Consider the following 22,803-nt stretch of genomic DNA (forward strand, 5'->3'; position numbering starts at 1 on the left):
GTGTGAGCAGACACCGGAGTTGCGGCGCGCTATATGCGAGCTGTGTTTGGATGGGTCACACGGTACATGTGCACACGTGACAGACTGAACCCAGCATCCCCCTCGGACACCCGAATTTGGTATCTTCCCATTTATCCAAACAACCCAGCAAATCTTCAATGAAGGCAGCAGGGTTCTCGCAAAACGAACATCCTTTGCACTTACTTGTTTATTCAAAGACTGTGTTAGTGTTTCCATAGCTTTGATGCATGTATATATATATATTTTTTTTATCATTTTTCCAGTTTTTTTCTTTCTTCCAGGTCAGAAGTCAATAGCAGGGCAGTGGTTCATTCAACAGGGAATAGGAGGGGAGATTTAGAGAAGATATTCTGAGCAAGGGACGTACCGGCCGTAAACAGGAAGTCATGTGAAACATGCCTTTTGTTTTTGCTAAAAAGAGATATGAGAATGCGTTTTGCAATCGCAGAGTCTGACATTAATCGCGAGCCTAAACAGGCTATGAACAATTGTCTTCTTCCTTTACATAAGAAAATGAACATATCCTTCAGAATACAACGCACACAATATCTTTGCTTGATTGAAGCGGTTGTTTTTAACCTTCAAAATAGCTTTCGCCGCCAGCACGGAACTAAAAACACGGACAATTGCGCCATCTAGTGTTTCCAGCGACAGAAAACACCATGCCGTGCCAAAAACGCACCAGCATCATTTGTTAAGCTCGTTCAGCGTGGACCATCAATTATAAAAAATAAAAATCATTAACTTCTAGTGTATTTTATTTAAACTTAATAAACTCATGTCGGGTGAAGTTGGCGTTAAAGCACCAAAATAACTAAAATGTTTCGTACAAAGCATGTTTTTGTCTTTCTCGACGTTCACTTTAATGTTCATGCTCAACATCAGAACAGTTTGGCAATGCCAGCCTGATTCGTTTTTAACAGATATCTTTAAATCAGAGCAGGCTTTGATGCATTTAGACGTAAAAGCGTTTTACCACAAAGACTGGAGTTAAGGTAGGTTAGATAGGTGATAATAAAAAGTTAACTTTGCTTATTATGCACGATACAAACCATAAGCGCATTATCAGCGATGTTATCAATTACAGTACATCATAAATACAGCACATACTGTAATATACCAAACATCAACAAGACACAAAAATAAAAACTGTGTAGTCTTTTATATACATTCATTTGATCCTATTTACGATGGTTGATGTTTGAATGGTTTTCCTCTTCTAAAAAAACAACAGAAGCCCAATAGTAACCATCACAGAAATTACAATTAAAATACCACCAACTTTTTCCAGTAAAACCATTACAAAAGTACTTATACTTTATATTCGATGACTCAAAATTTACATTAAATTAAAATTTCAGTCAGTTAATCTCCCTATAAAAGACCGAACTAAAATACGCTTTCATGCAGAAGGAGAAGTGCCGCAATGTTAAAGCCGCAGTAACTTTTTGTGTGTTTTACACAATTTACAAAATGTATATAAGTACACCGTGAATCCATTTTCCAAACCGTGATTTTGGCTTGTCCTGAATCACCGCACAACACCTTTAATACGTGTTTATATTGGGCCTATTTAGACGGGTTCGGGTAGGTAACGCTGCGTGATTCGCCATAGACTTACATAGAGAGAAGTAGTTCCGGCTACAGTGTTCTTCCGCGCAGTTCTGTTTATTAAGCGCTAAAGCGGTAAAAGTTATGCGGCGAAAAGTTACTGCGGCGCGTTAAATGAGTACAAAAAGCACATGTGCACAGACATAAAAATAAACAGATGTACAGGACATACTCTACAGTCCAGTTCTACTGAATTGAACGAATCACAAGCACGCCCTTAAGCATCATCTGAAAGACACATTTGTGTTTCATAGATCATGCAACGTGATGAGGTGATGAATCTGTAGCGTAGCACACTATCTGCTCATGTCCATTGCATAATACGTATGTTGTGTTGTGTTTTGAAAAAGAAGGTAGTATGCAGTGCTAGGCAGCATGCATCGAGTAGTACGCTAGTCATTCACAGTTCTCCACTTGGAGGCAGTGCTACTTCATCATGCAGCAGGATTGAGTGCGTTTAGTGTCAGTGCACGCTCTGAAATGTACAGTGTGTCATTTACAGGACGCCCGAGGACGCGTTCACGTTGTTTTCCGTCCGTAACGGAGCACACAGCCCTTCAGCTGAGCTGCTCGGACGCGAACGTGGGCTCCCGGTGAAGACAGAGCTTGGTGGCCGCCGCCGCGCTCTCGTCTCTGACCTCCGCCTGACACCGCAGGGACCTGCTGCGGCGGGGGTCGTCGCCGTGGACGCTGGTGTCGATGCGGGACAGGGTGCACATGCTGCTCTGGTTGCGAGGGTGGAGACGGGTGGGACGGAGCTCAAGTTCGTCGTAGCTGGACACCTGGATGAAGGGACACCACCTGAAGGCCCGTTTGAAACCGGCCCTGAATCTGGACGTTTTGGAGAAAACTAGTTCATATCCAAACGCAATGAACAGCATCAATACAATCGAGAGGTTCTCAATAGTAACTTCAATAATAAAGTAGGATAAAAGATCTGCATTTGAATTAATTAGAAGGTATAAAATTAATAACTGCCAGCCCTAAAGAGAGTAAATAGCTTTGGTAAGTAAAAGTTACTGCAAGAATATAGTTTAAAAAGAACTCTAAGATTATATATATATTAAATATATATATATATATATAGATTGGTATATATATATATATATATATATATATATATTATATATAATATATATATATATATATATATATATAAATTCATAAAATAGATTAAAATGATTAAATACATTATTAAATATATAATATGAATATTTAGTTTGACAATATACATATTACATATATATAGATATTTAATATTACTAAATTAAATAAGATATACAAATAAATATTAAATATATAAGATAAAAGATTACATATTTTGTTAAATGCAGCATTAATTATTTTACTGTAACGTATTTAATTATTTAATTGCATTATTACTATTGTTATAATTGTTGTTTTAATTATGAACAAACTGCATAAAAAATGCAAGACTACATAGTTTAAGATTCATTTTTTTATATAAAAAAGTATAGCATTCAAAACAGTATTTTAAATGTTCTCTTCAAAATAATATATTTCTATTATATAAGATCATATATTAACAATGACATGCTGTTATTTTATATTAAAATATTAAATAGACTATTACTAATAAACAATTTATTCAAAAAGTAGCTGATTATAATTTATTATAATTGACTTTAATTTAAAATGTTTCGTTTGGATGAGTTTTTTTCCTTGTTAAACTAGCTTTTGAGTTGACCGATAAGTTTATTACAAACTGCAAAACCACAGTATAAAAAATAATAAAAATTTTAAATTAAAAAAACAGTATAAACTATTTTTAAAAATTCATAATGTTTTTTTTTGCATTATTTATTTATTATTTTATTATTTTTATTAAAACACGTATTTTATTTGGCATACAAGATATGCATATTAGTATGAGTGTTTAATTACCTGCCATTTAGACAGCAGTAAATGATGGGGTTGTACATGGTGGAGCTCATGGCCAACCACAACACAGACAGATAGACCTGCTGGATGGACTTCCACTTGTTCAGATGCTTGTTTACGCCCGTCACGATGAAGTAGACGTGATAGGGCAACCAGCAGAGGGCAAAGGTCACCACCACCACGATCATCATCTTCACCACCTGAGGAGAGCGCCAGAGATCATTCATTCAGAGTCGCAACACGAAGCATATGCCAAAAAAACGGCTTCTTGTGTTCTGGAAGAAAACAGCATCAGGGAAAGACACGGCTCAGCTCGCAGTCTGTGTGAAGTCTCCATCTGCCGACTCAAAGCCATCTGCTGCCGGCGAAAACTTAAAGCTGAAACTGATAATGAACGACGAGGAGAAACGTGTCGGGTGGTGATTTGGCACCACGCTGAAAGCTTTTGCGCCGGTCGTCAGACGCGTGAGTCAACCTCACTTTTTATTATGAAAGAGCACCGGAGGAAATTGCGGTGTGCCGGAAAAAAACACATAATTGCATATTTCATATGTAAATGGCACCAAAGGACAATACTGTGTTTTGATTTGTTGTTAGTGGCATCAGGTGGAGAGGACGGAGCAGACCGTTCAGGGGTCATTTGTTCTCGTTACATTGAACAGCCTCACATCAAACACCGTCAGACTTCTGACTAGCAGCATCTGGCCCGCCTTTCAGTGCATTCTAGAAAGAAAAAGGCACAAAGCGCTCACTAATTAGACAGCAAGAGACTATTTCAGGATTTTTAGAACCAAATACGAGGTGTATAAAATTTTGCATAGTGAAAATCTGCTGTCTGCATATACTACTGCATTGGAAAATATTAATTACGTAAAATATCGTGAGTTTAAAATGCAGCTTATTCCTGTGATCAAAGCTGAATTTTCAGCACCACCACTCCAGTCCTCGGTCTCGCATGATCCTTCAGAAATCAGCCTAAGATGATGATTTAATGCTCCAGAAACGTTTGTTATCAATGTTGAAAACACTTGTGATGCCGAACGCGTTCATGGAAACCATAATACATTTATTCCAGGATCTCAAGAAATCTTTTTTTTCTTTTGATAGATAGTTTTCATGTATCCTTGCTAAATCAAAGTATTTAAAAATAAATACATAAATAAATAAAATGATCGTACTGATCCCAAACTGCTGTGGTAGTGGTGCGTATTGTATTATATATTAATATATCTGCAAATTTTCCATTTTAAAGGTTGAGTAATTTTGTTGTTTTTGTCATATTTCTGTATAGATAGAGAAAAATTATTTTATTTATTACATTTAATAGCTTTATATATATATATATATATATATATATATATATATATATATATATATATATGTGTGTGTGTGTGTGTGTGTGTTTAAAAATGTTTAAAAGTGATCTTGTGGTGGGTGAAATGAAAGAATTTTAATATATATATATATATATATATATATATATATATATATATATATATATATATATATATATAAGGCAGAAGAGAAAGTTTGACGCAAACGTGACACATTTACAATCACGATAAATGCGGTTTTTATGAAAATCTAATGTAATGCCTTTTGCTGAACATCATGAATGGTGTTGTAACAGTCAGTCACGCGCCGAGCGGAAAACTAGCTGTACCTTCTTGACAGCCAGGTCGTGTTCACCCTGCCCTCCTGAAGACAATGTACTTTCACTCTGATTGAAGACCCTTCGTACGCTTCAAATGCAAACCTTAACTAAACCCGCGTCAAACTGGCACAAAAGGGCAGGCTCTGTGACGCTTCGGCTCATCGTATCCACCGCCAGGGTTACGTCACGCCTAACCTTTCTGAGCTTTGTGTAACTGTCAATCAGCAATTATTCACAAGGCTCCAGCTTCATTATACTACGGCGGGTCTCTTCGGGGTACAAGACTTTTTACAGACCAGGTGCGAACGAAAGTGTTCAGTGATTGATGACGGACGGCATTTCTTTGTCTTTTCCAACAGGTCCGTGTCAAATTATGCGCAGAGTAATGAGACCGCTTGAGATGTTGTTAGTGGCTTTTCAAGGATGTACTAAAGGATGCTGAGAGAATGGAAGATGGTTGTACGGCAGCGTTTTCAGAAGCGATGGATTAATGGCCGGAAAATGTTTGGCATTAACAACAGAGGTGGCAGTTTATAAAGTGTTTGGTTTTCAAAAACAATGGAGATAGATATAAAGTTTAGGGAAACGCTCAACCAATAGTATGTAAAAAAAAAAAAAAAAGGAAAAGAAATGTAACTTTCAAGCAAGGATGCATTAAATCTGCAAAAATTACAGCACACGCTTCATAATGTCAATGTCAAAATAAATGCTATATAAACTGTTTTAGTATATAAAGTATATAAAATCATTCATCTGTGCACATTTTTATATTTTTATTACATTTTAATTACTTTTCAATGTTCTCAGAATATTTTAAAAATAGTTATTATATATATATATATATAATATTTGCAATTGTATACATTGAATACAATTATATTTTAGATATTAACTAAATATATGTAATATATAAACAACTGATTTTCCTTAAATATATACATGCATGTGTCTGTATTTATATACACTATACAAGATAAATATATACACAATATATACACAAATATTAAATAAACAAATCTTTTATTTTATATGCAATTAATCACGCTTAATCATTTAACAAAACTAAAAGAAAACATCTAAAGGTAAACAAAAAGCCCCTTTAGTGATCTACAAATAATGTTTGTCGTGCAAATGAGTTAACACCAATTTAAAAGCCCGGAAAACGTTTTAATTAGTATAATTTTTGGCAGTGTGCTATTTCCTTTCAGTTTTATGGAGCAGGTTTTTTGAAAAGAGTTCACACACCTCACAATTGAAAGGCTTTCTGTCACCTTTCTAGCCAATCGGCAGACTCTTAAAGCGGGCTTTGGGACGCGAGTTAGCAAGTGCTCTAATCCAGCGTAAGCCTACGGTTATATTCGAAACCATTCCATAATCTCTGCATCAAAAACAAAAGTGCTGGATTACACAGAGCGATCGCAGTCATTCATATGAACCACTTTGCCACAATATGAGATGAATTGTCCTAGATTCATCCCTGAGAGGAACCTATCACTGTCCCACATGAAACGGCGCAGCTCACAAAAAAAAGCTCAGGGCTGACCTGCCAGATAAACCAGACATGACCTTAATCTGTGGAAAAATATCAAATAGATATAGCAACGCAATGAGATTCCCTCAGGACAGGTAACAGTAAATACATAGATTATTTTATGATTTACAAATGCAAGGGCTCATTTATGAAGTCTCCTCGTTCTGATTCCTACTGAGGACAGAGATCACATGACCGAGACGTCAGTCAAATAAAAGGATAAATACTTTCCACGAACATTTTCGTAGTTTTAAAGTTATGAAACATTATTTGGGGATGCTCTCTGAACGTTTAAAACATCCGTTTTTTTCCATGTTTATGTGAACATCAGGAAAAGCATTGAGGGAGTGTTGCACTTTATCATTTTGGAAAATTGCATGTTTTGGTTCGTAGCGACACACAACCAGTCCAAAGAAAATGTTTTAGACAAAAAGGTCCCTTGAATGACGTATAAGTAAAGCTTTAAACGAATGTTTTAAGAACGGTATCAAAGACAGATAACTTTAAACAAATGTTCTATAAACTTTTTTACAAGAACATAACTTGCCAGAATGTTGTAAAACTGTCTTTAAAAGACTCTGTCCATGCTATGATAGTCTATGCAGTCAGCAGTATGCTGTATATTATTTGCATTTTGAATTAGCGTTTAATTTCCAGTTTTCATTTTATACCGTAAACCCACTTAAACCTAAGTTCAGTTACTGCTTAAAATAAATTTGGTCATTTCAACTTCAATTATTACTGACTTTAAAAATTACATTAAACTTGGCTCATTTTTAAAGTGCAGTTTCATTAAACTACGCTCTAAAATACAGTTTTGCAATGCGATATCTAAAATAACTCTATTTTTTGCTTATTTTACTTTCATTTCAGTTTAACTTTGAATAATTTGATTACTTCCGGAAGCTATTTTCAATAAGTTTTTTTCTCGTTTACTTTTTAATTTCAGCTCCATTTCAGTTAACTAGTACAGCTTTTATATTTCTTTAGTTGTTATAGCTTTAGTTATTACTTCATGGGGTCCGGTTAGTGTTGTTTTGGACGAGACGCATTCTTCGAAACATCTTGCGCTGTCAAAAATCACGTTGATGAACTTCCCAGCCACAGATTTGATCATCAACCGCGTCGACGCTGCTCCAACCCTTTTAACTAAAACTCGTGATGTAAATACGTTATTACGCCTCTCACCTTCCTCTTGGCTCGCAGCTGTCCGGACGTAATTGTCTGACGAATCTCCAGGAATCTCTCCTCCCCAAAGTGTGACTCCGACGATAGTGTAGGTGATGCCCATGACCACTAGGGGCAGCATGTACACCAGCACGGTTACTATGATATGATACCTGCACAGGTGAGAGGACAGGAAGCCACTGTAAATAAACAAGTGGTTTTTATGCACCACACCAAATGATAAACCCAAGCAGGCCTATCCAATAAATTTGGATTGTGCCGTTTACACTTCTTACACACCACGTGGCCACTGTTAAATAGGTAATGTGTTTGTTTTTAATGTGTGTGCCTCACTGGCAGACGGCACTGAGCGTGAAGATAGCAGGCAATGTAAAGCCTGAAAGAGCATCACCGATGTTTGAGCAGTGGAAGCAAAGCCTGAGAAGCGCAATTACGATCAAGCATTAGAAAAAAAACGATCAGGCGGTGTGAAATCATCAGAGGAAATCTTGCCGTCTTGCTTACTGCACACGCATCTGGCTCCTAACACAGAGTCCTGAGTAAAATCCACCTCATTAGTGACCGATTTTCGTCGGGTCTCTTACATGAACGAATCCTCAGAAGGTCTCGGCCAGGCGACGTAGCAGACGGTTCGGCGAGGCATAGTTCTCGTGGTGGAATAGAAACACAGCGGGAAAGCCAGAATCACCGCCAGAGCCCAAATACAGACAATCACCACTTTGGTAGCGGTAGCTGACAGACGGGCTTCAGGGGTGAATTATAGCCATGTACCTGCATTCAAAACACAGGCTTAATTACATCTTTTAGCATTTACAAAGCTCTTAGAAATGGAACTCACCGAGGCGGGGTGGACTTCTACAGCTGTGAAGGGAAACTGAAATAGATGTCATTTTTCTTTCGTTTGAAATAAATAGCCACAATGACATTTCTATGTCTTTACAAAAGAGGAAAAGTACCACTCAATCTGGCGATTGCACTCAGTCAGTATGATCGAAGGAGTAATCTAAACTAACCTAGTTGATTTAAAAACACCCCAGAAATTAAAGACGTGAGATTGCAGAGAGCTTTAATTAAATCAGGTAGTTCTTTTAGAAACGGGTCCCAGTGTTTGTGTTAGAAAAATATCCAAATTTAATTGAGTCTAATGAGAACCAGTCCTTCGGCCCGATCTTTGTACATTTTACATATTTTACAAGCTGGCTGATTCATACAAAGGGTGTACGACCTCGCTCATGCAACTTTTTGCTAAATCACACGTGCTTTATGAGTTGGAAATTCTGGGTTCAGACAAATCAGACAAAATCAAACGAGTGAGGTTGTATGAATCTGTATGAACGAAGCCACCTTTAAATACATTGGTCGTGAGATACAGCAGCTTTGGAAAGGAAAACTAGTTTTGGCTTATGCCTCCTATTATTTTCTTTAGAAATACTTATTTGGTACAACTAATTTCTTACTGGCGTTACATTTTGCTCTATGTCCTCTGCTGGAAATATTTTGGGTGAACTATCCCTTTAAGAAAAACACACACATAAACATATTTTCTGTACTTCACTGACAGTCTAATAAAAGAAATTGTAATGTTGTGTACATGATATATATATATATATATATATATATATATATATATATATATATATATATATATAATATAATTGCAATGTTAATTACTGTTAAAGTGCTTTTTACAGTCTGTAATGTAATTAAACCAGAACTGAACAACTCAACTGATACGCTTTCAGCGAGTGTGAGATGTTAAATGAAGAGGAGTTTAATTAATGCAAAGAAAAAAAGACAAAGTCACAAAAGAAACTGTAGCCTATTAGTTCAAAACAAGGTTTGTTACCAAACATAACTAATGGCATTTTTCACACTTATTAGACATTTATTCAAACTTCAACTAGAAATTAAAAAGATAACACATAATAAGCCTCCTTTGTGTTCATTGACTTCATTTTAATAACATTTAGAGTTAATTAGAACATTCTCAGTAATTAAGCGCACTTCCACTAAGTGAATCTATTGAACATATAATGAAATATGCATAAATTAAACACAAAGGTCTGAAGGTGGCGTTTCAAATAATTATAGTTAATTATGTGTCATGTTTATGCACGATGACATCTTCATGGGTAATTCGTGTTAGAAAAAAAGGATTTACTTTGAAACAATTATGGCCGTTTTTACAAACAATCACAAATTGAATTAAACGCGCCATTTTAAGCAGAAAGACACATTTCAGGGCCAAGTTTTATTTAAATTTGAAAGCTGCATCATGTTTGCTCTCTCAGTTCAAACTCACAAAATATGCACAATTAATTTCTGAACACAAGCCTGTCTGAAGTCGATCCTATCGAAACGGGAACAAATATATGGACATACAAGTATATTGAGGCAGCATATGGATAAACACTCGTGCATGGCGAAAGATTACGCAGAGTTAAGATGAAGCGTTGTTCTCTGGCTCCACACGGCCACAGACTGAGCTCGTAAGCTTTTAATAAGAGAAAAGCCCCCCTATGCTCTGGATCATGCAGATTGGTATCACGGATCTCATCTCATTAGATGCATTCATGACTAACTGGATCGTATGAATAGCGCCTGCGTAATTCTGAAAACGATCAGGTTATAGCTCAATGAGAGTGGATAAATCCTGCTGCCGTACATCTATGAGATGTTTTGATCCTAGAAAATGCGGCAGTCTGCGCCTGCGTGTCCCAAGTTCATGGGCAGGAAATGAAGTTTCCTCAGTTAAATGACAGAGGGGTCAAACGGAAGACGTTCAATTTATGAGCTCCCCGAGGAGATTATAGACGGATACGCAAGGGCAAGAAAGAAGCCTGCGCCGGTGGCCCTTGAAGCCCGTTCCTCTCCATGCGCTCCACTTTTTCATCATTGAATCAACAGGATTCTCGCACCTTCTGAGCGATGAATTCCCATGACTTTTCTTTAACGATGACTTGATTCAGATTCCCGTAAAAACGCTCAAAAATAGCAGGGTGAAACGGGGCCGGCAAGGTTGGGCTGTCAGGGTTTTTCAGATTCAAGATCCAATTGCCTTTGACTTGTAAATGATACCATTGGACTTGTGGGCAGAGCAAATCATTTTACAGAGATGATAATTGGTTTACAAGGCTTTTACACTCACACGCAGCTACCAAACATCTAAAAGGAAAAGTAATATGAATTAAATGTTTATTTCTATTACAGAAGATGCACAAAAACCTAAGGACAGCAGATCTGATCAACTATGTAGGCCGCTTTATAACTTCCGAAGACATTTTCAAGCCTTGAAATGTGTATCGACTCTTTAACAAAACGTTTTTAACTCATTTATTGTAAAAAATGTAATTTCTAGTTTTCAGGCAGTTCTTTTTGCTCATACTTTAACATTAAATGATCGTGAAGTGACTTGAATAAACACAGAAAGAGCGGTGCGCTTAAAGCTCATTTTAGTGCTTCTATATTATGCATTTTTATAGATTTTTTTGAAGACGAATTAGAGCCTGATGATGATATTTCGAGGTAATTAAGGGATTCCAGAGAACGCTTATGCAAACACATGGAATTCACACGATTCCACATGGAATTCATTTAAACGATTTATAGTGTTCTATTTGTTCTAGATGAATTTGGGCATCGCAATAAGTATTTATTGCTGCCTGATCATTTCTAAATACATTTTTTGTGCTTTTTTTAAAAAAACAGATCAGCCTATTTTTATTATGTAGCCACTTTCGCAGGTGGGAACTCTGACTCAATAGCTCTCCTATCGTAGTTTTGTGTTAGTGTAGGCTACTGCACGATCAAAATGTTACGATCAATCAGAAACAGCCTCACCTGTCGACTGCAATCGCAGTCATGGAGTAAATGCTGGCAAACACGGCGGTCACCGGAAAGAAGTTGTGGAACTTGCAGTAAACCTCTCCAAAGTACCACTCTCCGTGCGTGGCGTAAATGAAGTTGACGAGCGTGTTGAACGCGGCCATCGAGGCGTCGGAGAACGCCAGGTTGAGCAAGAAATAGTTGGTTACCGTGCGCATCCGTTTATGGGCCAAAATGATCCAAATAACGATGAGGTTTCCGAACACGGCGACCGCCAGCACGGAGCTGTACGCCACCGACCAAATCGCGACGCGCCACGGCGGCTGCACGAACTGGTTTGTGAAATTACGCGTTACGTTTGAGCCGCTCTGAGGACCAGCCATGATAAGCTCACTGCGATATCCTCGTTTAACAGCTAGGATGTGAACTGAGACGTATATTTATGCTTCTGTGGCGTCAAGTACAGATCTGGCACGTCCTCGTGCGCGTCCTCCTGCGCTCCATCCAAAGTGTCCAAAATAGCGGTGACGCGCAGTCGTGCCTCATATGACAGACGTCTGGAGATGCTGCTGATCCTGCCACACGTTGATGCTCGAACGAATAGAGAAACGTGCGAATGTGAGATAGTTTTAGTAAATTTGCAGTGGAGGAACGCTTTATAGTTTCAGCTTACCAAAACAACTTAAGTGTGATGCGACTTCTCAGCCAGGCATTTCATTTCACTTCAGCATCGAATTGATACAAAATGCGAATAATGTGCATTCAGTGCAATTTAGTTAAAACTAGTTTATTATTTTTTTTTTTTTAAATGAAATCAGTGAATGTATTTGTTCGATTTAGGGGTAGGCTACATTAAGCAGTTAAAGGCACAGTTGTCGCAAAAAGAAACATTCTGTTGCTAACCAAACAGTTGACGGTAATCACTGAATTCAATATTTTTCTCCATTTTATGGAAGTCATCGGCTGTTGGCTGTCTTTTTTTGTGCTCAGAAGTAGAAAGAAATCTCATAAAAGTTTGTAATCGCTTGAGATTTAGTTAACGAAGACAGCTAATTTATTTTTGTGTGAACTGTTCCTTTAAGGTCCACGAGCAATCAGCTTCATCTAGAACCCATGGAAAATTATTTTAAAAGTAACATCTACAATATAATGATATCGTGCAAGTACAGTCACCACATTTTTGTTGCTGTAAAACAGTTAGTAGCTGTATTTTTGTGCAAAATGAGTCACAGTTTGGATTATTGAATTCATAATTCCACATGAAACTGTGGCTATTTGAACCTCTTTCTGTCATGTAGACGTGAACCTTTTTTGTATATTAGTACGAAACAAGAATTGCAAGTTACCGTAAATATTGCCAGCGTTGTTGATCGCCACACAAAAAGTTTATTTCACTTGTTTTAAAGCAGCTTTTAAAGCAAATAATTATTTTAATGTGAACGGGCCAAACGTTATTACACAATGTGATTAGAAATAAGATGTTTAAGGGGGGCTGGGCCTCAGGGAGCACGTCCTTCTCATTACAGTATATTTGCATATGCTAAATAGGCCTATTATGTAATTACAAAATATGTCTTACACCGCTAAAGCATTCATTGAACAAATTATGACATTTAAAATGTTATTAAGCAAACGTTACATTTGTACAGATAATGATTTAACGGCATGGGTAATGGCTGATTTATAGTCCTTTGAGGTTTATTTTAATCTGACTGAAAGGATGCAGGCAATGGTGACTCGCTGGTATAAACTGTAATTGGCAATAGAGTTGCTTTGTAACGCCTCACTACATTAATTCACAGTCTTTGAAGTCAATCTTAAAACGGCAAGGCAGTGAAGTGGCAGTAGTCTGGAACTATTTTAAAAGCCTTGACTTGCGGTCTCTGTTACTTCTTCTCAAATGAGCAATATTCACCGTCCGAGAACGAGTTGTCACAACATACCATACCGTTTTCCACATCTTTCTCTCTGAGCTGACAGCTTAGTGCGATGCGAATTCATATTCCAACAGCAGTGCAACAATTTAATATAATGGTCAAACTATTTGGATGTCAGAAAGACATCGAAAGCGAACATCCTGTTATTATTTACTAACATGCACGGACGAATCTTCATATGGCCCTTTTCTACACGAGGACAGGTCTGTCAAGGTGTGTGTGAAAGCACGACAAAAGAAACTTGAAATAGCAATTCAAAGGGGAACGTCACAATATACAGCTACAGAAGTTGAGATATGAGGATGACTCAGTACGTTTATGTTGTTTTTTTCCTTTAGTTTATTGTCATTGTACATGTGCAATGAAATTCCGGTGGAGCAACCTCAAGGTGCCTACTACAAACAAAGAGCGATAAATACAGTAAGTAATGTAATTTGTACATGCACTACAATATACAATGCTATATATATGGTATAACATTATATATATATATATATATATATATATATATATATATATATATATATATATATATATATAAAACATTTGCTCTAAATGTACTAACCCTCAGGCCATCCAGGATGTGTTTGTTTCTTCATTAGGAGAGTTTTGGAGAAATGTAGTGTTGTGTCACTTAATGGATCCTCTGCAGTGAATGGATGCCGTCAGAATGAGAGTCCAAACAGCTGGTGAAAACATCACAATAATCCACAAGTTATCCACATCACTCCAGTCCATTAAGTAAAGCCTAGAGAAGTTAAAAGCTGCATGTTTGTAAGAAAAAAAACATAATTTCTGACTAGGCAAGACAACATTTTCCTGGGAAAGCAATAGATAATTGCTATTTTAGGTGAAAACAACAGTCTGAAGTTTTTTTCTTCACAAGACTTTCATTTATGGACTGGAGAGATGTGGACTCTCATTCTGATGGCACCCATTGACCGTAATGCTATATTTCTCCAAATCTGTTTCCACGAAGAAACAAACTAACCTACATCTGGGATGGTCTGAGGATGAGTACATTTTCAGTTGTGGGTAAACAATTCCTTTAAGCTATTAGCCAAGATAAACAATTAAGCCTTAGCAGTGGGAGTGTGTGTGTGTGTGTGTGTGTGTGTGTGTGTTTGTGCCTGGGAGTTTACGCCCATACTTGTGTTTGTCTGTGTGCGTTCTAACCACAGAAAGGCCATGTTACACATCTCACCACGCACCCAGGGTTCAGGTGGTTTTTGTACCTTTCATCTTCGACCATTTCATTAATCCTTTGATGTCTCCGCAGGTGTCTGAGCTCTCCGGGAAGACGCTGCCCTTTTATGCAGATCTGGCAACCTCCACTAACGCCTGTCGGAGGAGTCCAGCTTTCACACTCACTGTCAACGCCTGGGGAGAAGCTCTTCCAATTAAAAGGGATTAAACTCTGATTGAAGCACTCTTAATGAATCAGATCAACAGTTGCTTCCTCTGCTTCACAAGGGGGAATAATGACGAAAGGCACAATGCGCGTTTGTGGATATGTATTGGGGTTTTTTTTGGATGTGGGAGTCACCAATCGACAGGTGAATGTCGTAAAATGTGAATTCTTAATTTGGTGGGATGCACAGTTAACGAAAATAGCCGCTCTGAGTTTATAATATGATGTGCACACCATCTTCCCAAACAAAAAAAAAATAAAAAAATCATTATACTTACCCTCAAGATTTTAAATTGGTCCATGTGCTTCTTCATTTGCCTTAAGGTTGTCATATCGTAGCCTGTATTTATATTTTGTATTTATTCATTTTATATATTTTCAAATGCAACTGTGTATGACCCTCCTTATGCAAAAGCAATATAAAAAAATTATCCCCCCAAAAAAGATGGCAAATTAATAGTGAAAGGCACAGCATTCATTAAAGTTCACTGTATTTTAGTAGAAATATATGCAATATTTTGTAAATGTCTTACTCTAAATATAACAAAATGGCAATTTTCTTAATATTTAGATTTTTTCGCACCCTTAGATTCCATATTCGAATTATTGTCCTATCCTAACAAACTGGACATCAGTGGAAAATTCAATGTTTTAAAATATGACCCTTATGACCGGTTTTGTGGCCCTGGGTCACATATACAGATGCTATCATCGACATGTTGATGTGCTTTTATTCTCAAAAACTATGAAATAAATTCAAAGCTACAAAAGCAAAACTTAAAAAAAAGCACATTCTCAGTTTTCCTCTTCATTCTCACTTCCGCCAGCAGCTATCATCCTGCAGCGAGACCTCCTGAGGAAAACAAAGGTTGCTGAGGAAATAGGTGTTAGTGAGGCCAGCAGCAGGCGGCACTCTTTTTATCTGCTGCATCGTTTTAATTGATCGTTGGGGTGAGACATCGGGAAGACATTACTCTACTGCAATGTCCATCGCTGAACCGACTCTGTGCAGTCATTAAAACCATTGAGTGTTTCAATTTTGGCTCGTTTCAGTCAAGGTGTCCTAATCAGCCCCCATCCTCACTACACCGACAGCTGGAGTGCATCCTAGCGAAATCTAGACGATATCTAGACGCATGGGTGGATTAAGAAAATCGCTATTGATTTCATTCATATACACTTGATCTTCTAATTCGATTTTAGAAAACGTCCTTTGTTCATTCTGGTTTTCAAAGCAGATCCAGTGGAGATCCAGAGGGCGAAAACACACAATGGCAGAGAATGAAGAGAGAAAATTGCCTCGCGGTTCTCAGTGAAAAGCTGCGTTTAATGAGAGGACCCAGGCATGTCTCAACTCAAACTCCATAACCACTAGCGTCTCTGTCTTCACAACAGCCGTGTTGCTGAAGCTCTCAGCAGGGTCCTACTTCATGTTTCTAGCACTTCAGAACAGAGATTGCCTTCTATCACTGATTACATCCATTGTGCGCACAGCTAGTTTAAAGATTGCTTTCTCCTGCTACACCGAGAGAAGACCCAGTCTTCAAAAGAACTACCTGATTTCATTCGAGCTCTCTGCAATCTCACGTCTTTAATTTCTGGTGTGTTTTTAAATCAACTCTAGGTTAGTTTAAATTACTCCCTTCAATCATACTGACTGAGTGCAATCGCCAGATTGAGTGGTACCGCTGCTGAGATTAAAGAGAAAATGGATGGGAAAAACTAGCCGCTCGTGTTGCACGGTGACATCAATCAACAAGAGACCGAATGGCTCCATAATAAACTGTATATAACTGTGTCTTTATGTAGTTTGAGCCAACACCTGTTTATAGCCATTATGGGAGGCGGCGAAAACATTCATTACATAAACTAGTGTTGCATCTGAATCTACTTACAATATGAATTTAAAGTACTAGTGTTGTGTGAATTTGGAGAAATACTTAAAGGCTGAATTGTGTATGAGAATTCAGATTAATGTCACATAATATAGTTTGCTTTCCAGAAGAGGGCAGCAGAGCATGTAAGCTGGAGAAGAAGAAAAAAACATTTGCAGTATGTCTTGAAATGGTTCAACCAATGTAAATCAGAAAAACATCTTTTTTACCATCATGTCATTTCAAAACCATATGCTTTTATTTGTTTGTTTGTTCCCTGCATTACTTGTCCGCATTCCAAACATTCCAGTCAAAGAAAACATTAATAAACTAAATAAACATACATATTTGGAAGGCTTTAAACATATGTTAAATGATCATTGTTGTACTAAGTTTAAGAATAAACAAGTTATTCAAGGTAAGAAAAAAAAAATCATAATTTACCAACAAAAACTGTATAATAATCTTAAAACAAAATGTCACGTCTTGAATATGTTTATATCTGCAATCTACTACATAGACTCACGCGCAGGATAGGCGCGTATGAGTATCAGCTCATATCATTTATAATAATAATAATAGTTATTCTCGTTGCGATGAGACATAAGAGCTGACTATCAGGCTGCATTTTGTCAAAATTGTCTCTTTAACGCATGTGTGAGTCAGTGGAAGTGAGAGTTGCTGAGACAGTGATCCAGGGCTGGTGTCTGAAGCAGTCGGAGAAGGACGAGGTAAATGATTGTTTCTCGTGCCATGCATGGCCCCTCACACTTCACCGTGCGTCCAAAGGTTACTTCACTCGCTAAGAGGATTAGAGGAAGAGCAGTTGGAGGAGACAACATCACTGTAGAAACAACAGTAGGAGGTTTTCTTAGCACTTTTGCAGCACTTTGCTCTGATTATCTATGCATGTTGTTGAAGAATGTGAGACGGCTTGTGATAACAGTCTTCGGTAAATGCACATCATTTAACAGGGCAGCGGGATACTTAGCTCCGAAGTAAATCATCAAAAGTTCCTCTAGCAACAGAGCTAAACTACTACCATGGTCACGTGTTCTTAAAGGCGCACACACATGGATAAACACTCGCTAAACGAGTAAACCGTGGTGGAATTGTTTCCCACTAGTCGGACAAAACTTTATAAAAAGAAAAAACTGGGTCTGCATACCAGTGTGCATGCTGAATTCTATGTGATTTTTCAATATTATGGCAGATAGGGTGGATATATGCACACTGGGACACAGGGTGCGTCACACAGTTTGGAGTTCTATGAAAACCATACTAACAGTCTACTAAAGAAAGTAGTTTATGTGTATTTAAGTTATCATTAGATATGTTTTTCAAGGACGTGTTGCTATTTCCCCTCCAGAACTCCATATATTTAGATGTATCGATCTGTTGTAGCAGAAAACATTCATTATGCACAAAAACTGCTCTCCTTTTTTTATTTATCCTATTTTGCTACTGGTACAAATCATTAGTAAACTCCATGATAATTGCTTAATATAAGAAGATTATTAAATTGTGAGATCTTTGAACATAAGATAACTAACTAACTGACCGAGCTTCGGGTTTCTGCTTCTTGGCTGACAAGTATATGCGATTTACGGAGCTTCAATATAATGGCCGCTATCCACAAGCATTACCAAGCTTAGAAGAGCCAGGATAAATTTTCTCAGAACTCTGACTGCGTTCGTCTGAAAGAAGAAAGCCATATACACTGTGGTGTGGGCTCTGCTCTTCTTTATTATTGAGATTTTTTTTTAAAACTATATCTTTATAGTCATCGCGCTTGGTGTGAACGGGCCTCAAGACTTTGCATGCTCGTTTAAAATCACCTGTTGCATGTGCTGAGCGGGTTTTGGGAAGTTTTCCTTCAGGTTTTAGAGAATTCTGGCTAAATTTAGTCAGGCACTTTTTCTAAACCATAGCTTCCAAAAGGGTACATTTTAAACATTTTTTTATAGTCCACCAAGTGGCCAAACTTCACAATTTATTTTCCTGTGACCTCAGCTCGAGCTCTTAAACAAGTTTATTGAAAATATCCAATTCTATTTAGGAGTTGGAGACATTTTACTAAAAGTGCCGTTGCTCCTTTCAAAAGTATTGGCACCTCATTGTGACGGGAAGTCCAGAGATCAACTTTTTTTTTGGATAATTATTGATATTCAATCTCCAGAGAATCATTCTGCACTAGGTTAATCCTGATTTAGTGAAAAAACCTAGGGCTAGTTTGCAAAAAAAGTTTTTTTTTTTTAATTGCACCATGTTCAAGACCGAATCTGAGCCTGCGACTGACAGTAGGAGTAATGAGCAATTCACTGTAAGTGTAGCACCTCTGTCAGGACAATTGGCGCAAGCCTTGTTTACGTGGTATTGCTGATCTGTGACCTTTCTAAAAAATTATAATAAGGTTAAAACACTGAATCGGATACGCATTAAAATATCGCTGTGACATCTGAAAACAAAATATTTTTCTGTACTAGATGGCTTCAGTGTTCCTGCCAGCGCTGGCTCGTATGGCCGTATGTGGCGGCACCCATGGGAACGAGCTGTCCGGTGTGTATGTGGTGCAGGAGATGGAGCGACAGCGGAAAGAGAAGGGAGAGGGTGCCTGGCCGATTCCTGTCACAACCGTGCTTTCAAACCCAAGAGCTGTGAAAGAGTGCAGAAGATACATCGACACCGATATGAACCGCTGCTTCAACAGAGACACGCCGAGGTGAGATGCAATGTGAAATAGAGTTTTGCGAGTTAATCTCGGTAATAATGGATAAATAAATAAAACATGTCCTGTTTAGGACCCAGAAATGAAAATTCAGAAATGACCTCACTCTAAAGCCTGGAATGCGCTGAAGGATTTTGCCCCTATTTCCTCAGATCTGACAGTCTGAACAAGTTGATGGTCACAGACCCATTTTTTTTAGCTTCAGACTTTGATCCATCCAGTCCGAGGATATCAGACATGTTATATTTTCTCATTTTAAGACAGGCTTCTTGGCTGACTTCTGACTAGGTTAGTTAACTAGTGGATATATACTATTCACAGAGCTTCAAAATAATGGCTACTATCATTCCGTGTTACCAAGATTGAAAGGATAAATTAAAAAAAAACAAACTCTGACTGTGTTCGCCTGAAAGGAGAAAGTCATATACATCTAAGATGGCTTCGGGTGAATAAAATATGGGGTAATTTTCATTTTTGGGTGAACTATTTAAGAAAATTTAGAAAAGGAAATAAATATATTTATATATGTGAAAATGTGAATTGATGTTAATCTTGTATCACCTCTCTCTTGCAGTTCTCCTGTTACAGACAGCAGCCCATATGAAGTCCGGCGCGCTCAAGAACTGAACAATCTGCTGGGGCCGAAGGGATCCGCTGATGCAACAGACATGATCTGTGACCTTCATAACACCACATCCAACATGGGCCTCACACTCATCCATTACACAACCAGCGACTGGGTGACCCTGCACATCTGCAAATACTTACAGGCAAGAACATCACTAGTGTGCTTCAATACACACCATACTAGAAGCTAAGGTCAGGCCTTCTCTGGTGGGAGGTTTGACCTAAAATTGATTAGACAGCAGGTGAGAAACAGTTGTACAATGTAAAATCTGGTTGCTAAAGCAAATCCAGTGAAAAACCATATACCTGTGCTGTTGTATATGTTCCGCGGTAAATGTGTTGATCATTTCAAGAGTGGAATACATTTTTTGCGCCCGTGCATGTTCTTTGATGTTGTGTGTTATCGTGTGCACATTTAAGACTAAGATCACCACAGTGCCTGTGAGAGTGCTGGTACTGGATGTCCATGTTAGTGACGCATATAACTTGGAGTCGGTATCCAAGCATGGCTTTAGTAAGTGATGGTGATCATCTCAACGCATTTGTGTCGTGTACTCAACCGCAAATGCACATTCAGTCGACCTGTGTTTCTGTAGCTCTAGAGGTCGGGCCGCAGCCGCACGGCGTTGTCAGAGCTGACATCTATATCATTATGAAAGAGGCGTGTGATTTGACCATAGAGTGGATCCACAAATTCAACTCAGGTACCGTAAGACAAGTGCGGTTTATTTTTTCTGTTGTGAGTGTGTTTTATTTCAAATCTTGTTGTCAGGAATGGTGTTCGAAGGCGGGGATGTGGAAGCGTCCAAGTTTGTCAAAAGTGTTGATTATCCCAGAGATCCAGAGACTCGGACTCTCACCGCTGCCATTCATCCTCAGCTGCAGGTGACGATCGCGATGCTATTTGTGGTATTTACAAAGAGAACCTGTAAAGATGATGGTGGTAACGACATGTCCACATCATGTTTCATGCACTTTATCACTACAGTAATAGAAAAAAAATCTCATTGAATTACTTTAATGGAGAAAAAACATAAATGATTAAAATGGTAATTCATCATGGTAGTATTTGATTTACTGCTTTTATGCTGATTTCAATTTTAAAAATTTTGTGTTTTTTTGGGTGGTATTATACAAAATGGGTGAATGTATGATAATAGTATGCTTTTGATCCACGTAAAGTATGATTTTTTTTCTAGGACAGAGACTTCTGTCTGCTTAAGCAGGGAGACCCTTTGTTTTTCACATTTTCTGGGGAAACCATGAAGTATGAAGAAAAAGAGACACTTCATCCTTTCTTTATCAATGAGGCCGCCTATTATGAAAAAGGAATCGCTTTTCACTTGGCAAAGAAGCTGACGCTTACAATTCCAACAGTGCAAGTGCAGAAAGACTGAAGGATGGGAGAGGAAAGGATAGTGAACTAAGCATGATTGGCAGAAAATCTAACATTAATCATACGACTTTAGAGAGAATGCTACTTAAATGAATTTTTCAATGACTTATTACTCAGGTAAACATGTACATAGTTATATGAAAATGAAAAGATAATGCATTCAGTCACATTTTTAAAAATGCAGTATAATATTTGGTACAAAGTTTCTCATGCATGTAAAGCTGTAACTTTTGCAGATTAAGCATTTAAAAAAACGTATTTCCTATTTTCCTTATTAATTTCTTGTATTGTTACGCCTTTGCAGTTTATGGTAATAAAAAATATTATGACTTCTTTTAAAGGCATTTTGTTTCTTGGGGCTTGAAGCGCAATCAGCTGACAACCACTAATCAAAGTTGTTGTGAAAACGCGCGTGTCTGGCCGTCAGAGCCTAACATCACAAATACAAGAAACTTGGTTCATTTTAACACCTTCTACTCAACTTGTGGACACTAGGCGGTGCTATAAAAAGGTTCAAAACACAGCAGCTAGGGGCTTTGCTGCTGAAAAGTTACCAAAAGAATTTTGATTTTCACAAATGAACAAGCTTTTCCTAAATGTAATGTCTAAACGTAATAAAACTTAATGCACAACCTACAGAACATACTGAGGATGCACCTGTAGGGGGCACTACAACTGAAAATACTTAAAGGGTTAGCTCACACTAATATGTCCTACCAACACCATAAGACCTTTATTCATCTTCATATTAAGACATTTTTATGAAATAGAGAGCCATCTGAACCTCCATAGACAAATGTTCCCAGGGCTAAAACTTAGTAAAAACATTGGTAAAACAGTCCATTCAACATCATTTGCTCAACTTCAGTTTTGCTACACTACGAGAGTACTTTTTTTTGCGTAAAGAATACGAAAATAACATAATGCGTCTCATCTGAATTGCGTCTTCCGCCATTTTAAAAAGTTCTTAAGTACTCTCCAAAATGGTGAAAGGTTTCCCCTTCATTCCCGCAAGTCTCATTTACTGACGAGAAAACATTACAGTACAAAGGACATAATATTACAATAATAATGCCTTCGGTTCTCTCTCAATCTGAA

General features: G+C 37.7%; 2 protein-coding genes across 6 annotated transcripts; one reads left to right on the forward strand and one right to left on the reverse strand.

The window, feature by feature from the left end:
• Positions 1-1,494: 1,494 nt before the first annotated feature.
• On the reverse strand, positions 1,495-12,135 carry tacr3l (tachykinin receptor 3-like). The gene is given in 7 exon segments (XM_043236111.1): positions 1,495-2,463; positions 3,538-3,734; positions 7,908-7,931; positions 7,933-8,059; positions 8,492-8,656; positions 8,658-8,678; positions 11,748-12,135. Coding segments are annotated over 7 exon segments (1,176 nt in total). The 5' UTR covers positions 12,116-12,135; the 3' UTR covers positions 1,495-2,189.
• A 5,303-nt stretch (positions 12,136-17,438) lies between these two features.
• LOC122342326 (N-acyl-aromatic-L-amino acid amidohydrolase (carboxylate-forming) B-like) lies at positions 17,439-22,074 on the forward strand. 5 transcript variants are annotated; one of them, XM_043236122.1, is made up of 7 exons: positions 17,439-17,685; positions 19,441-19,676; positions 20,257-20,452; positions 20,730-20,823; positions 20,906-21,013; positions 21,082-21,194; positions 21,509-22,074. In XM_043236122.1, the coding sequence occupies exons 1-7, from the start codon at positions 17,608-17,610 to the stop codon at positions 21,704-21,706; spliced, it is 1,023 nt and encodes a 340-aa protein (XP_043092057.1). In that variant the 5' UTR covers positions 17,439-17,607; the 3' UTR covers positions 21,707-22,074. The 5 variants fall into 5 exon arrangements, with proteins under 5 accessions (XP_043092057.1, XP_043092053.1, XP_043092065.1 ...); XM_043236118.1 differs by having other exon boundaries at positions 17,676-17,812; positions 21,509-22,071; XM_043236130.1 differs by lacking the exon at positions 17,439-17,685 and adding an exon at positions 17,761-17,819 and having other exon boundaries at positions 21,509-22,070.
• Positions 22,075-22,803: the final 729 nt, after the last annotated feature.

The sequence above is a fragment of the Puntigrus tetrazona genome, chromosome 1, assembly GCF_018831695.1.
Source record: "Puntigrus tetrazona isolate hp1 chromosome 1, ASM1883169v1, whole genome shotgun sequence".
Lineage (NCBI taxonomy): Eukaryota > Metazoa > Chordata > Actinopteri > Cypriniformes > Cyprinidae > Puntigrus > Puntigrus tetrazona.

What these genes read in the sequence shown, in the direction of transcription:
- LOC122342326 (XM_043236118.1), top strand. Translation starts at nt 17,690, where the DNA reads ATGATTGTTTCTCGTGCCATGCATGGCCCCTCACACTTCACCGTGCGT. An exon ending in GATCCACAAATTCAACTCAG is followed by an intron (nt 21,014 to 21,081) that starts GTACCGTAAGAC and finishes TCTTGTTGTCAG; the next exon opens with GAATGGTGTTCGAAGGCGGG. An exon ending in CCATTCATCCTCAGCTGCAG is followed by an intron (nt 21,195 to 21,508) that starts GTGACGATCGCG and finishes TTTTTTTTCTAG; the next exon opens with GACAGAGACTTCTGTCTGCT.